This window comes from Saccopteryx bilineata, chromosome 2 (genome assembly GCF_036850765.1).
Source record: "Saccopteryx bilineata isolate mSacBil1 chromosome 2, mSacBil1_pri_phased_curated, whole genome shotgun sequence".
NCBI lineage: Eukaryota > Metazoa > Chordata > Mammalia > Chiroptera > Emballonuridae > Saccopteryx > Saccopteryx bilineata.
This window is the reverse complement of record NC_089491.1, coordinates 120,270,525-120,284,827: the sequence shown is the minus strand read 5'-3', so window position 1 is coordinate 120,284,827 and position 14,303 is coordinate 120,270,525. Positions and strand designations below refer to the sequence as shown.

The 14,303-nt window shown below is 38.5% G+C and overlaps 1 protein-coding gene across 1 annotated transcript in view; it reads left to right on the top strand.

Moving 5' to 3' along the window:
• MRPL42 (mitochondrial ribosomal protein L42) overlaps positions 1–14,303 on the top strand; it is a 37,988-nt gene that overhangs the window by 20,789 nt on the left and 2,896 nt on the right. The window contains exons 5-6 of the mRNA XM_066254786.1: positions 3,606–3,769; positions 12,656–12,817. Of these exons, the coding sequence (XP_066110883.1) occupies positions 3,606–3,769; positions 12,656–12,817 (326 nt within the window). The remainder of the gene's footprint in view (positions 1–3,605; positions 3,770–12,655; positions 12,818–14,303) is intronic.

The following is a 14,303-nucleotide window of genomic DNA, read 5'->3' as shown; positions in this document are numbered from 1 at the left end:
GTCTGCTAGCTGCTCTTGGTATAGACCTCGAAAAATCTATTAATTCCAACATCTTTTATCTGTATGCCGGGGGGAAAAACTTTTTAATCATGCAAAGCAGAGAGAATTTGTGATGTATTAGAATTGAGCCTGCTTGGGAGTAGGACCAAAAACCTGAACATTTATTAACACTTGAAAAGAATTTAACTTCTTGATAATATAGAAAACATTTGATCTTTAGCAACATGTTTAATAACCTAAAAGAGAGAAAACTATAGACTCCAATCCCATATTTGCTAGTACCCCTCAAGGTCTGATAGTAACTTGAAAAGACACTTATTAATATTTTACTTTACAAACAAGAGATGATATTTAATATTACTTTGTGTCTAAGGAGCATTTGTTATTTTAAGAAATTTATATCACCTTTTTTTCTGTTTGAGGACAATAAGAAATGTTAATAGTGACCTACCATTATTGAACTCTTAGAGAATGAGGGACGGCTAAGCCTACTATATATTATTATTTTACTTAATAATTATCAGGCCGTTATTAGGTAATTATTACTTTTCTGATTTTATAGAAAGGGAAAAGAAGAGCTTAATTAATGTGCTCAAAGGCAGAGCTGATAAATGATAGTATCAGAGGCCAAAGCCCAAGTTCTTTTTTTCTTTTTCTTTTTTTTTACAGAGACAGAGCAAGAGTCAGAGAGAGGGATAGATAGGAACAGACACACAGGAACAGAGAGAGATGAGAAGCATCAATCATTATTTTTTTGTTGCGACAAGTTCACTGATTGCTTTCTCATATGTGCCTTGACCATGGGGCTACAGCAGACTGAGTAACCCCTTGCTCAAGCCACCGACCTTGGGTCCAAACTGGTGAGCTTTGCTCAAACCAGATGAGTCTGCGCTCAAGCTGGCGACCTTGGGGTCTCGAACCTGGGTCCTCCGCATCTCAGTCCGACGCTCTATCCACTCTATCCACCTGGTCAGGCAAAGCCCAAGTTCTTAACTTTTTCATTATATTCCTCCTTATTCCCTCCCATACCACATAAGCAGCTACTTATTTCTACTTATGTCAAATTGTTATTTCTAAATATAACTTTGACGGCCTTTTATAATCTCATTTAGTGAGATTCATTTCTTTTTTCTTTTTTTTTATTTAATTTTTAACTTTATTTTTCAATTATAGTTCACATTTATTTATTTTTTATTTTTTTAGTGAGAGGAGGAGAGGCAGAGAGACTCCTGCATGCACCCCAACCAGGATCCATCTGGCAAACCCACTAGGGGGCCATGCTCTGCCCATCAAGAGCCCTTGCTCTATTGCTCAGCAACGGAGCCATGTTTTTAGCACCTGAGGCAGAGGCCATGGAGCCATCCTCAGTGCCTGTGGCTAACTCCCTCCATCCAATCGAGCCATGGCTGCAGCAGGGGAAGATAGAGTGAGAGAGAGAAAGAGAGAGAGAGAGAGAGAGAGAGAGAGAGAGAAAGAGAGAAGGGGCAGGGGTGGAGAAGCAGATGGATGCTTCTCCTAGATGCCCTGACCAGGAATTGAACCAGGGATATCTGCACACTGGGCCGATGCTCTACCACTGAGCCAACCGACCAGGGCCTTACTTATGTTTCTTTACTCATAATATTTGTTTCCCCTTGTAGAATACATTCTACCCTCTGACAGGTCTCTGACTTGGCTCCCATTGTACTTTTTTATTTTTTTTTTATTTTATTTTTTTACAGAGAGAGAGAGAGAGAGATAGGGACAGACAGACAAGAACGGAGAGAGATGAGAAACATCATTAGTTTTTTGATGTGACACATTAGTTGTTCATTGATTGCTTTCTCATATGTGCCTTGACTGTGGGGCTACAGCAGACAGAGTGAACTCCTGCTCAAGCCAGCAACCTTGGGTCCAAGCTGGTGAGCTTTGCTTAAACCAGATGAGCCCACGCTCAAGCTGGCGAGCTCCAGGTCTCGAACCTGGGTCCTCCGCATCCCAGCCCGACACTCTATCCACTGCGCCACCACCTGATCAGGCTCCCATTGTACTTTTCACTGATATCTTTGTTACTTTGCATTCCTGATGTACTTTTGCCATCTTCATGCACTTACATATTGCCTTTTTTTTTTTTTATTCATTTTAGAGAGGAGAGGGAGAGAGAGAGAGAGAGGAGAAACAGAGAGAGAGAGAAGGGGGGAGGAGCTGGAAGCATCAACTCCCATATGTGCCTTGACCAGGCAAGCCCAGGGTTTCGAACCGACGACCTCAGCATTTCCAGGTCGACGCTTTATCCACTGCGCCACCACAGGTCACATATTGCCTTCTAAGGAGGTCTTAGTGTTTTATATACATAAGCTAAATAAATAAGTATATGCTAAAACATACTCAAATTACTATACAGCATCAATTTTAGTATTTTAGTCATCTGAAATAAACATACTGAAAATTTTCCTGCTTTCATTGGATATAAGTAATGTCTTTTTCTTTTTTTTTTTACACAATTTTCTTTTTGTTCAATATAAGGAAATCAGGTATATACTTGCCTGGTCCAGACTGTATTCCCAGCTAAGAAATATAATTTTTAGCCTCATCAGGCAGTGGCGCAGTGGATAGAGTGTCGGACTGGGACGTGGAGGACCCAGGTTCGAAACCCCAAGGTCACTGACTTGAGCATGGGCTCATCTGGCTTGAGTGTGGGCTCACCAGCTTGAGTGTGGGATCATAGACATGACTCCATGGTCTCTGACTTGAGCCCAAAGGTTGCTGGCTTGAAGCCCAAGGTCTCTGGCTCAAGCAAGGGGTAACTCACTCTGCTGTAACCCCCCCCCCAGTACCCCCCTGTCAAGGCACATATGAGAAAGCAGTCAGTAAACAACTAAAGGAGCCACGACAAAGAATTGATGCTTATCTCTCTCCCTTCCTGTCTGTCTGCCCCTATCTGTTCCTCTCTCTCTGTGTCTCTGTCACCAAAAAAAAAAAAAAAAAAAAAATATATATATATATATATGTATGTGTGTGTGTGTGTGTGTGTATATACACACACATAATCTTTACTGAATTAATCTTCAAGCCTACCCCTTTCCCATTTACTGGCACCACTTCTTTTTTTTTATTATTGAATTTATTGGAGTGACATTGGTTAATGAAATTATATAGGTTTCAGCTGTACAGTTTTAGAATACATCATCTGTATATTGTATTGCATGTTTACCACCCCAAGTTAAGTCTCCAGAAGTGTCCTTTTCAAGGAGAGATTTTTCATTGTATTTCACTTTAATTTTATTCACAGTAGAGACTGAAAACTTTTAATTTAAAAAATAAAATAGGCACAATTTATAGTTTTGAGGAATAGAAACTAAAGTAATAAGTATTATTGAGGGGGAAACAAACTTTAAATAAGAACTTTATTATTGAAAAAGAAACTCAAAACTTGATGTGAGAAGAAAAAATATTTTCTATTCTTTAGTGAGTAATGCAACTAAGTGAAACTCTTTTCTGATAACTTACCCATGTTGAGGTACCGTAATGAATTCTTCAGAATGGTAATTTTTTTATTGTAAATTCAATCAAATGCTGGCTGGCATTCCTACGGTTTGATGCTGTTTATTACTAATTATTTTTAGCCTATTCCTCGGCCAGATCCTGTGCATAATTATGAAGAAACACAGGATCAAGTACTGAAAACCAGATTAGAAGAAAAAGGTGAACACTATGAACAAGGACCCATGATAGAACAACTTAGCAAAATGTTTTTTACTACTAAGCATCGTTGGTATCCTCGTGGACAGTAAGTTCTGTTTTCTTCAACTCCCACTAGACACACTGAAGGAACATGTAACTTAACCTCGCATTAACAACTTCTGCATGGGGAAATTAACACCCAGTATGGTCACCTACTATATATTTTTCTTTCTTTTTTTGTTTATTGAGGTATAATTGACATATAACATTATATTAGTTTTAGTCATGTGACATTATGATTTATATATATTACATAAAAATTACATTTTCTTTATCCATTCATCCATCAGTAGGCTATTTCCATGTCTTGGCCATTTAAGTAAAAATAGTGCTACAGTGAACATGTGGTGCATCTATCTTTTTGAACTAGTGTTTTTATTTTCTTTGGCTAAATACTCAGTAGAATTGCTAGATAGTATATGATAGTTCTATTTTTAGTTTTGGGGAACCACCATACTGTTTTCTTTAATGTTGCACCAATTTACATTCCCACCAGATCACTTACTATAATTTTAAATCTACATATACTGTAGCTAAAATGAAGTAGTATTTCTTTTTTCCTTTATTTTATTGGGAGAATTTAACCAAAGCTTTCAGTGAATTTTGCAAAAATTCTTAAAATTTTTTTCCATTTTGTGATATAGTCATTTAACATACTGGTTTTATTTATCTTCCTGATAATCTCGATTTACCCATTTCTTTAAAAGATTTTGAGTTATTGCAAAAAAACTTAGGGTACACAGCAAATAATTGGATGGTATATTTTGTTCTTCCTTTATAAGTTTACAATAGCCCACCTGTTTGCTAGTACTCAGTTTTATTACATTGATTCTAACTCCTATCTGACTCTGGCTTTAATGTTTTCTTCTCTCTCATCTACCAAAACTATGAGGTGGCGTTTTTCATTGTTTATGTTTTTTTTAGCACCCTTTATTTTTATTCATTGTGTCCCCCAATGACTGGGCTGGGCTGGCACATTTATGACTAGGCATGCTATGGGATTTATGAATACACATTTATTAAGCTGCTCTACTAAGCGCTGAATAATCAGAAACACAATCCTATTTTGAAGTTATTTATAGGCAAGGAGGAAACAGAATAAAAACTAAGTGATTAAGCCTGACTGGTGGTGGTGCAGTGGATAGAGCAGGGGTCGGGAACCTTTTTGGCTGAGAGAGCCATGAACGCCACACATTTTAAAATGTAATTCCATGAGAGCCATATAACAACCCATGTACATTACACATTATCCAATAAAAATTTGGTGGTGTCCCGGAGGACAGCTGTGATTGGCTCCAGCCACCCGCAACCATGAACATGAGCAGTAGGAAATGAATGCATGAGAATGAATACATGAGAATGAATACATGAGAATGTTTTATATTTTTTAACTTTTTTTTTTTTTTTTTTTTTTTTGTATTTTTCTGAAGCTGGAAACGGGGAGAGACAGTCAGACAGATTCCCGCATGCGCCCGACCGGGATCCACCCAGCACACCCACCAGGGGCGACGCTCTGCCCCTCCGGGGCGTCGCTCTGCCAAGACCAGAGCCGCTCTAGTGCCTGGGGCAGAGGCCAAGGAACCATCCCCAGCGCCCGGGCCATCTTTGCTCCAATGGAGCTTTGGCTGCGGGAGGGGAAGAGAGAAACAGAGAGGAAGGAGGGGGTGGGGGTGGAGAAGCAAATGGGCGCTTCTCCTATGTGCCCTGGCCGGGAATCGAACCCGGGTCCCCTGCACTCCAGGCCGACGCTCTACCGCTGAGCCAACCAGCCAGGGCCTAACATTTTTTTTTATTAAAGATTTGTCTACGAGCCAGATGCAGCCATCAAAAGAGCCACGTCTGGCTTGTGAACTATAGGTTCCTGACCCCTGGGGTAGAGCATCGACCAGGGATGCTGAGGACGCACATTCAAAACCTGGAGGTTGCCAGCCTGAGCGCAAGCACATCTGGCTTGAGCACAGGCTCACCAGCTTGAGCACAGGGTTGCTGGCTTGTACGTGTTATCATGGACGTGACCCCATGGTTGCTGGCTTGTTTCCAAAGGTTGCTGGCTTGAGCAAGGAGTTACTGACTCTTTTGGAACCCCCCGATAAAGGCACATATGAGAAGCAATCAATGAACAATTAAAATGCCGCTACTATGAGTTGATGCTTCTCATCACTCTCCCTTCCTGTCTGTCTGTCTATGTCTGTCTCTCACTCGCTTGCTAGCTAAAACAAATACAAAAAAAACAAAAGAGTAAGCCTGAAATATGATTAGTAGTTACCCATGGGGGATGGGGAAAGGACTCCACAGGCAGAGAGAATAAATAGCATGTGTTATACTGGGGGGTTTGTGAGTATTTCAGCTTGGATAGGACCCAGAATATGGGAAGTAAATGTAGCAAGGTTCTTATGAAGGATTTTATGTTGTGCTGAGGAGTTTATATCTTATTTTCATTGCCAGATTTTAAGAAGCCAACTGACATGCCCAACTTTTATACATTAGAAAATCATTAAGTTGGCTCTGGTTTTGGGATAAGGTGATATATGGAAAGGTTGGAGTCAGACCTGTTAGGGAACTATTATAATATTCCAGGTAAAAAATGTTTATCTAGGTGGCCAGCAATGGGAATAGAAAGAGGTAAAATAAAAGGGAGGATTATGTTTAAGAACTTCAATTAGCAGAAGTAGGTGACTCAACGAGGGGTGGGTGGAGAGAGATGGAAGAGATAGGATACCTCTCACATTTCTGACAGGTGTTTGGGTGGATGGTGTTGCCATTCATATAAGTGGGGAAACAGGTTTGAGAGATGAACCCATTATTGGTTACATTGAGTCTGAAAGATCTGTGGATCGGTTGTTGGGGAGCAGTTTTGAAAGCAGGTGGTTGTATAGAGCTCAGTTTACTTTTTTATTTTTCTTCAGAAGGTATTTCCTTTATCTTTAATTCTAATAACTTCTTCAGAGCTGTGACTCTTACTCCATGTCTTGCTGAAATTTTAATAGTTTTCAATTTTTTAAGCTAGAAAATACTTATTTTACCACAAAAGTAATTAAAATAATAAATATATAAAAATATCTATATACCGCAAAATCGCATGATATAGCGAAAATTCACGATACAAAATTAGATACATACAATTTAAAAATCCGTAATACAGTGAGACTGTAAAAGGTGAACCATGATATGGCGAGGGATGACTGTACCATTCTCCTTAAAATGTTTCAAACTGGATATCTGTTCAAAGATTTAAACTTAAAACATAGCTCTTCTTTTCCTATCTTAAAAAAATCCCTCCATGGCCCTGGCTGGTTGGCTCAGAGGTAGAGTGTTTCCCCATGTATGGATGTCCTGGGTTCGCTTCCCAGTCAGGGCACACACAGGAGAAGCGCCCGTCTGCTCCTCCACCCTTTTCTCTCTCACTTCTCTTCCCCTCCTCCCCTGCAACCATAGTTCAATTGGAACAAGTTGGCCCTGGGCGCTGAGGATGGCTCCATGACCTTCACCTCAGGCACTAAGAATAGTTCGGTTGATGAGCAATGGAGCAACACCCCAGATGTACAGAGCATCACCCCCTAGTGGGCTTGCTGGGTGGATCCCAGTTGGGGTGCATGTGGGAGTCTGTCTCTGCCTCCCCCTGCTCTCACTGAATTAAAAATAAAGAAAAGCCCCTTTGTTAATATTTTTGTAATAAAAATATTTCTGTATTAATTTCCCAAGAAAAAAATTATTTTGGTTGCCATGGTGTCTTTCATGTCCTGCTTCAATTTTATATCCACTTTCTTGATTTTTCTTTCTGTTTCTGCATGCTCTCAGGCTTTTTCCTGTTCTGGTCACTGTAAGTTAGGATATATGAATACAAATTAGCAAGCTATTTTATAGCCCCAAATCTAAATCATTACTATATTCTTTAAGATTGCTTTTCATAATTTATAAAATCTTTCATGTTTATCATTTATTTCTTGCCATTATTCAAATATTTTAGTTCAGACCCTGCCTTGAAATTTTGCCGTAATGGCTCCTAGTACCCATTTCCTTCCTGCATGTTCTGAATTGCTGCAGTCTTTTGTTGTCTTGTTCATAACCAAATGGTTCATGTAAATGGCCTATTCATCCATTTATTTAGGTCTTTTCAAATTTCACTTAACTGTGTTTTATAGCTTGTAGTATATGAATATTGTACATTTTTGATAAATTTATCTCAAACATTTCATATTTTTTATGCTATTGTATTGGGTTTCTACTTTTAATTTCTAATGATTTGTTGTTTGTATATAGAAATACAATTGATTTCTGTATGTTTACTTTGTATCCTTTGTGGTCTTGAGACTAGTTCTGGTGCCTTGTTTGTATATTCCTTAGGATTTTCGAAGTAGACAATCATGGCATCATCAAATAAAGACAGTTTTACTTTTCCTTTTACAATATTTATGTTTTTTATTTTTCTGGATTTACTGTAATGCTTAGGACTTTAAGTACAGTGTTGTACTTAATGTTGAATAGAAGTGTTGAAAGCGGACATTGTCTTTTTCCCAGTTTTAGTGAGGGAAAGTGTTGAGGTTTTCAACATTAAGTATGTTTACAATGGGTCATTTTGTAGATACCCTTGATCAGGTTGAGGAAATCTCTTCTATTGCTGGTGTGGTGAATTTTCTTTTTCTTTATTATTATTTTTAATCATGAATGGGTGTTGAATTTTGTTAGATGATTTTTTATTTATTAAGATGATCATGTATTTTTTCCTTTTTTAGTCCTTATTATAATGAGTTATAGTGAATGATTTCGTGTTAAACCAATCTTTTATTCCTGGGCTAAACCCTATCTAGGCATGATATATTGTTCTTTTTATGGATTGTTGAACTCAATTTGTTAAAATTTTGTATAGAATTTTTACTACTTTATTAGGGCTATTAGTCTGCAGTTTATAATGCCTTTACCTGGTTTTAGTATCAGAGTAATGCTTGCATCATAGAATGGGTTTGGAAATATTTCCTCCTCTTCAGTTTATTTGGAAGAATATATATTTCTTTCTTAAATGTTAAAATTCACCAGTGAAGCCATTTGGGTCTGGAATTTTCTTTGTGGGAAGGTGTTTAACTACAGTGGTACCTTGACACACAAGCACTTTAAATCACAAGCAATTGGAAAGACGAGCAGTCACTCATAGGATGTTTTGCTTTAAGTCATAAGCGGATATTTGAATCATGAGCTTCTGCCACCCTCCACTAGATGGCCTGCTGAACATTCTGAAATGGAGGAAGAAACAAACTTCCATGGAAAGGTTTTTGTTGAAATGACCTCTAAGTGAAAGTGAGGAAAGTGTAGCGAAAAAAGCCAAAAGTCAGTGAAGAAAATGATGATTAAGCAAAGTAAAAAAATAGAAATTTAGTTCAGCAATAAAGTTTCATATCATTCATAGTGTGTGAGTTAAATTTTGCAATTAAATATAGCATTAAGTGTGTAGAGAGTAAGTTATTTAAGCGATAGCTCACAAAATGAAAACCTCCTCCACCAGTCTCTTCCCCTTTTGCCAGCATCTTCTCCTGACCTTGATGGTAAATACACTTCATAAACCAGTTTATTTCTTTATATTCTCTCATTATGTATATATATGATATATGCATATATGTATTTGTTATTTATAAAGTACATTTTCTTATTTAAAAGCATATAAAACAAAAAATTTGTGTGGTTTTTGGGGGCCGGAACGGATTAATTGCATTCCCATTCATTTAAATGGGGAAATTCGATTTGACACACGGGCAAATTGAGTCACGAGCTCAGCCATGAAGCGAATTAAATTCGTGTGTCAAGGTACCACTGTATAACTTCAGTTACTATAGTCAGTATACAGGGTGATTCATTTTATCTATTTCTAAAGGGAGCTTTGGTAGATTATCTTTTAATGAATTCTTTCATCTCATCTAAATTATTTGCACAGTTGTTCATAATAGTCCCTTTTATCTTTTTAATATTTTTATACTCTGTATTGATGTCACCTCTCATTCATTACTGATACTGTTTACTTTGTTGATCTTTTGAAATTAGCTTTTGTTTTCATTGATTTTATTTTTCTCTTTGCTGGGTCATAAGGTAGTTAGTTCTATTTTTAATTATTTGAGGAACCTCTGTACTGTTTTTAATCGTGGCTGCACTATTTTGCCATCCCATGGTGGTTTTATCTCCACATCCTCAACAACACTTTTTTGTTGATTTATTGATGACAGTCATTTCAATAGATGTGAGGTGATATCTTACTGTGGTTTTGACTTAAACATTTCTCTGATGATCAGTGATGTTGAACATTTTTTTCTTTTTTTTTTTGTATTTTTCTGAAGCTGGAAACAGGGAGGTAGTCAGACAGACTCCTGCATGCGCCCCACCGGGATCCACCCGGCACGCCCACCAGGGGGCGATGCTCTGCCCATCCGGGGCGTCGCTCTGTTGTGACCAGAGCCACTCTAGCTCCTGGGGCAGAGGCCAAGGAGCCATCCCCAGCGCCGGGGCCGTCTTTTTGCTCCAATGGAGCCTCGGCTGCGGGAGGGGAAGAGAGAGACAGAGAGGGAGGAAAGGGGGAGGGGTGGAGAAGCAGATGGGCGCTTCTCCTGTGTGCCCTGGCCGGGAATCGAACCTGGGACTTCCACACGCCAGGCCGATGCTCTACCACTGAGCCAACCGGCCAGGGCTGAACATTTTTTTCATGTCTGTTGGCAATCTGTTTGTTTTCCTTGGAGAAGTTTCTGTTCAGGCCATCTGCCCATTGTATATAATTGGATTGTTTTGTTTGTTTTTGTTCTTTTGTTTTTTTTGAATAGTAACCCCTTATCAGATGTATCATTGGTGATACATGTATCAGGTAGCATGATACCTCCAACTTTGTTCTTTTCTCTCTAGGTGGCTGTGGGTATTAGAGGTTTTTTGTGACTCTATATAAATTTTAGGATTATTTGTTCTAGATCTGTGAAAAATGCCATTGGTTTTTGGATAGGGGTTGCATCAACTTTGTAGATTACTTTAGGTAATATGGACATTTTAACAATGTTTAATTCTTCCCATCTATGAGCATGGCATATGTTCCCATTTATTTAAATCATCTTCCATTTCTTTCTTCAGTGTCTTACAATTTTCTAAGTGACTATAGTCTTTTTACCTACTTGGTTAAATTTATTCCTAGGTGAGTGTTTTTCGTTTGTTTTGTTTTGGGGGTATTTTTTTGGTACAATTGTAAGTGGAATTGTTTTTTTCTTTGTTTTATTTCTTAAATTTTTATTGAATTTAGGGATTGTTTTCTTAATTTCTCTTTCTGATAGCTTATTGTTGTATAAAAAATGCAGCTGATTTTTTTTCTTTCTCTTTTTAGAGAAAGTCAGGAAGAGAGAGAAATGAGAAGCATCAACTCATAGTTGTTCATTGCTTACTTCTTATACATCGTACCTTCACAGGGGGTGGGGGAGGCTCCGGCCGAGCCAGAAACCCTTGCTCAAGCCAGTGACTCTGCACTCAAGCTGGCAAGCCTGTGCTCAATCCAGCAACCTTGAGGTTTCAAACCTGGGACTTCGATTTCCCAGGTTGACACTCTATCCACTGTGCCACCATTAGTCAGGCAGTGCAACTGATTTCTGAATATTAGTTTTATCCTGCTACTTTACTGCATTTGTTTATCAGTTCTAATAGTCTTTGGTGGAATCTGTAGCGTTCTGTGTATGTGTGTATGATCTGCAAGTAATGACAGTTTTCTTCCTTTCCAGTTTGAAGACCTTAATTTCTTTTCTGATTGCTTTGGCTAATACTTCCAGTACTATGTTGAATAAAAGTAGTAAAGGTAGACAGCCTTGTCTTGTTTCTGATTTTCGCTCTAGATTATTTTCTCTTCATTAGGAATGCATCTTCTATTTTGTAAATTTCCATAAGGCCTTTTTTATACATACAGGTTTTTTAATACAATGTATGGGTGTGAAATTATTGACTGATGGAATATTATCTTACCTAATTGTCTCCACACCTTCTTGAAGTTGTTTAGTTTCTTTTTGAAATGATACTTTATTTGTAATAGTCTTTGGGATGGTCCACTGGTAACTTTCCCAATGATTCTTGTAATTTGTATTCCCAGAGTTCAGCTATCAAGTTATGTGGGTTCATCTCATTTCCATTTTATCTAGGTAGGCCACAAAGATGTTCCTCATTATCAGGTTCTAAATCAAGGTCACCAAAAGCTTTATGATCCTAAGGTGTTGTTGCCCCACCTCATTCAGTCATAAAATACCTGCATCTAGTTACTGGCCTCACCTAGGTGGGTGGGCTGGGAGTGTAAGTAGTAAGTATGTCTGTACAGAATTGATGCCAAACATCTAATGGCCAATAAACATTGGTGGTTAGGTTATTTGAAGCCAGGAAATACAAAGTTAAAATAGTTGCTGGTAAATCTGTGAATTGGATTTTGCCTTTTCCTAATGCTGGTGATTTAGTTTAGGATGGCAATTCAGAGTCTTAGGTCTGAGGTTTATACCGAGATTACGTGCTAGAGCTGTTTGCGCAGTGTGGAAGATGGGTAATAAAGAAACCCAGGACATTGGGTTTGGGGTTAAATTGAACTTTTAGTTCTCTACCCTCTGCCTTTGCCTGAATTACTGTTTTTATATTCGATTCTGCAAAGGTTGATCATTCAAAAATTACATATATAACCATGAAGCTTCTGCTACTTTCTGTTTGATAATTTTATAAGTAATAGAAACAAATTAAATTAACTTAGCTATTACATTGTATTTACCTGAAGTCATGGAACTTTGAGCATGAATATATTCTTTGAAAGGTACTATTTATGTGAATATTTGTTTTGTATTTCCTGAAATAGTTCACGTTTGATAACCACTCTGTAAATAGTTGTTAAGGACACAATTCTGAGTTTCGTTGCTCTCACAGCTGCCCATATGGTGTCTCTTTTGGCTGTTAGTGTTGCCAGTGTTCGGGCCATAGGCATGTCAGTCCCCTCAGTGCCGGCATCTGTGCACAGGTTCTTCATCTCTTCAGTCTTCTTCATTCGGCGTGAAAAATCCAAAGGGATGGAACATTCCTTCCAGTACAACTCTTTCCGGACCCCAGCATTTCAGCAAGGGTAGAGTTTCTGATGTTTGTGTTTGTTATCTCTTGTTTCTGTCATTAATTCAACCTTAATAACTTTGTTAATACTGTTCTTGCATTTCTAAAGTCTATGTATTAGTTTGCTTTCTCTCTTGCTGATTCCTTTTCATCTCCCCTATTTCTGAATTTTTGAGTGCCCCAAGGATCAGTCCTTGGGTCTCCTCTTTTCTGTCCCATTCTTTAAGACAGTGATCTTCTCCAGACTTGCGGCTTTAAATACCATTTGTGTGCTAATGGATCCAAAATCTGTCTTTGAACACTGCTCCCCTGATTTAGAGGCCTGTTTATCAATGCTTACTGAACATGTCTAATAGGTATCCCTAACTTAACGTGTCTCTGAGCTTCTGATGGTCCCCCACAAACCAGCTTTCTTCTGCAGCCTTTCCTGTCTATAACAGTGCCAGCTCCAGTTTTCTACCTCTTGGGCCAAAAACTTTGGTGCTACTCTTCACTCCTCTCTGTCTCACACTCAGCATCTTGTTTATTAGCAGATTCTGTCTGTCTCCAAGTGTATCCCAGTGAGACCCTTTATCACCACTTCCTCTGCCACCATCCTGTCCGCACCACCATCTTTTGCCTGACTTATTATAGTGCTTTCTAACTGGTCCCCTGCTTCTGCTCTTGCTTCTCTACAGTCTATTTTTAGTATACACGGTCAGAATAAGCATGTTCAAACATGTCAGTTTTTATAATTTTTCTTCTAAACCCTCCAACAGCTTCCTATCTCACTCAGAGAAAAGGTAAAGGCCTGAACTATTATCTAGAACAGCGGTTCTCAACCTGTGGGTCGCGACCCCGGCGGGGATTGAATGACCAAAACACAGGGGTCGCCTAAAATTTCCGATGGCTTTAGGCGACCCCTGTGTTTTGGTCGTTCGACCCCCACCAGGGTCCCAACCCACAGGTTGAGAACCGCTGATCTAGAAGAACTTACGTGATCTGACTCCGTTTCCTACTTTCTATCTTCATTTCCTATTTTCTTCCTTGTTCATTCTATACAGCCACATGGGCTCTGCTGTCCTTGAACATGTTCTTCCTTTCATCTCAGAGCCATTGTTCTTGCTGTTCACTCTGTATAGAATGTTCTTCCTGCTCATCAGTAAAGCTAGCTCTCACTTCCTTCAGGTTTTTACTCATTACAGCCTTCCATGGCCAACTTATTTATCTTATTTTTCTCTTTTCTGCACTGGAACGTAATCTTCATGAGGGTGGGGCGTTGTTTTGTTTTGTGTACTACAGAATCCTTAGCACCTAGAAATAGTGACTGGCACATAGTAGATATTCATATTTTAACATGAATGACTAGGTGAATGAGTGAAAAATTCTGGTTCTTTTTTTAATTTTGAGTAACATTGGTTAATAACATTATGTAAATTTCATATGTACAGTTTTCTAATGCATCTGTATACTCCATTGTATGCTCATGAAACCTCATAAATAAGAAGTAATAAGTGAACATA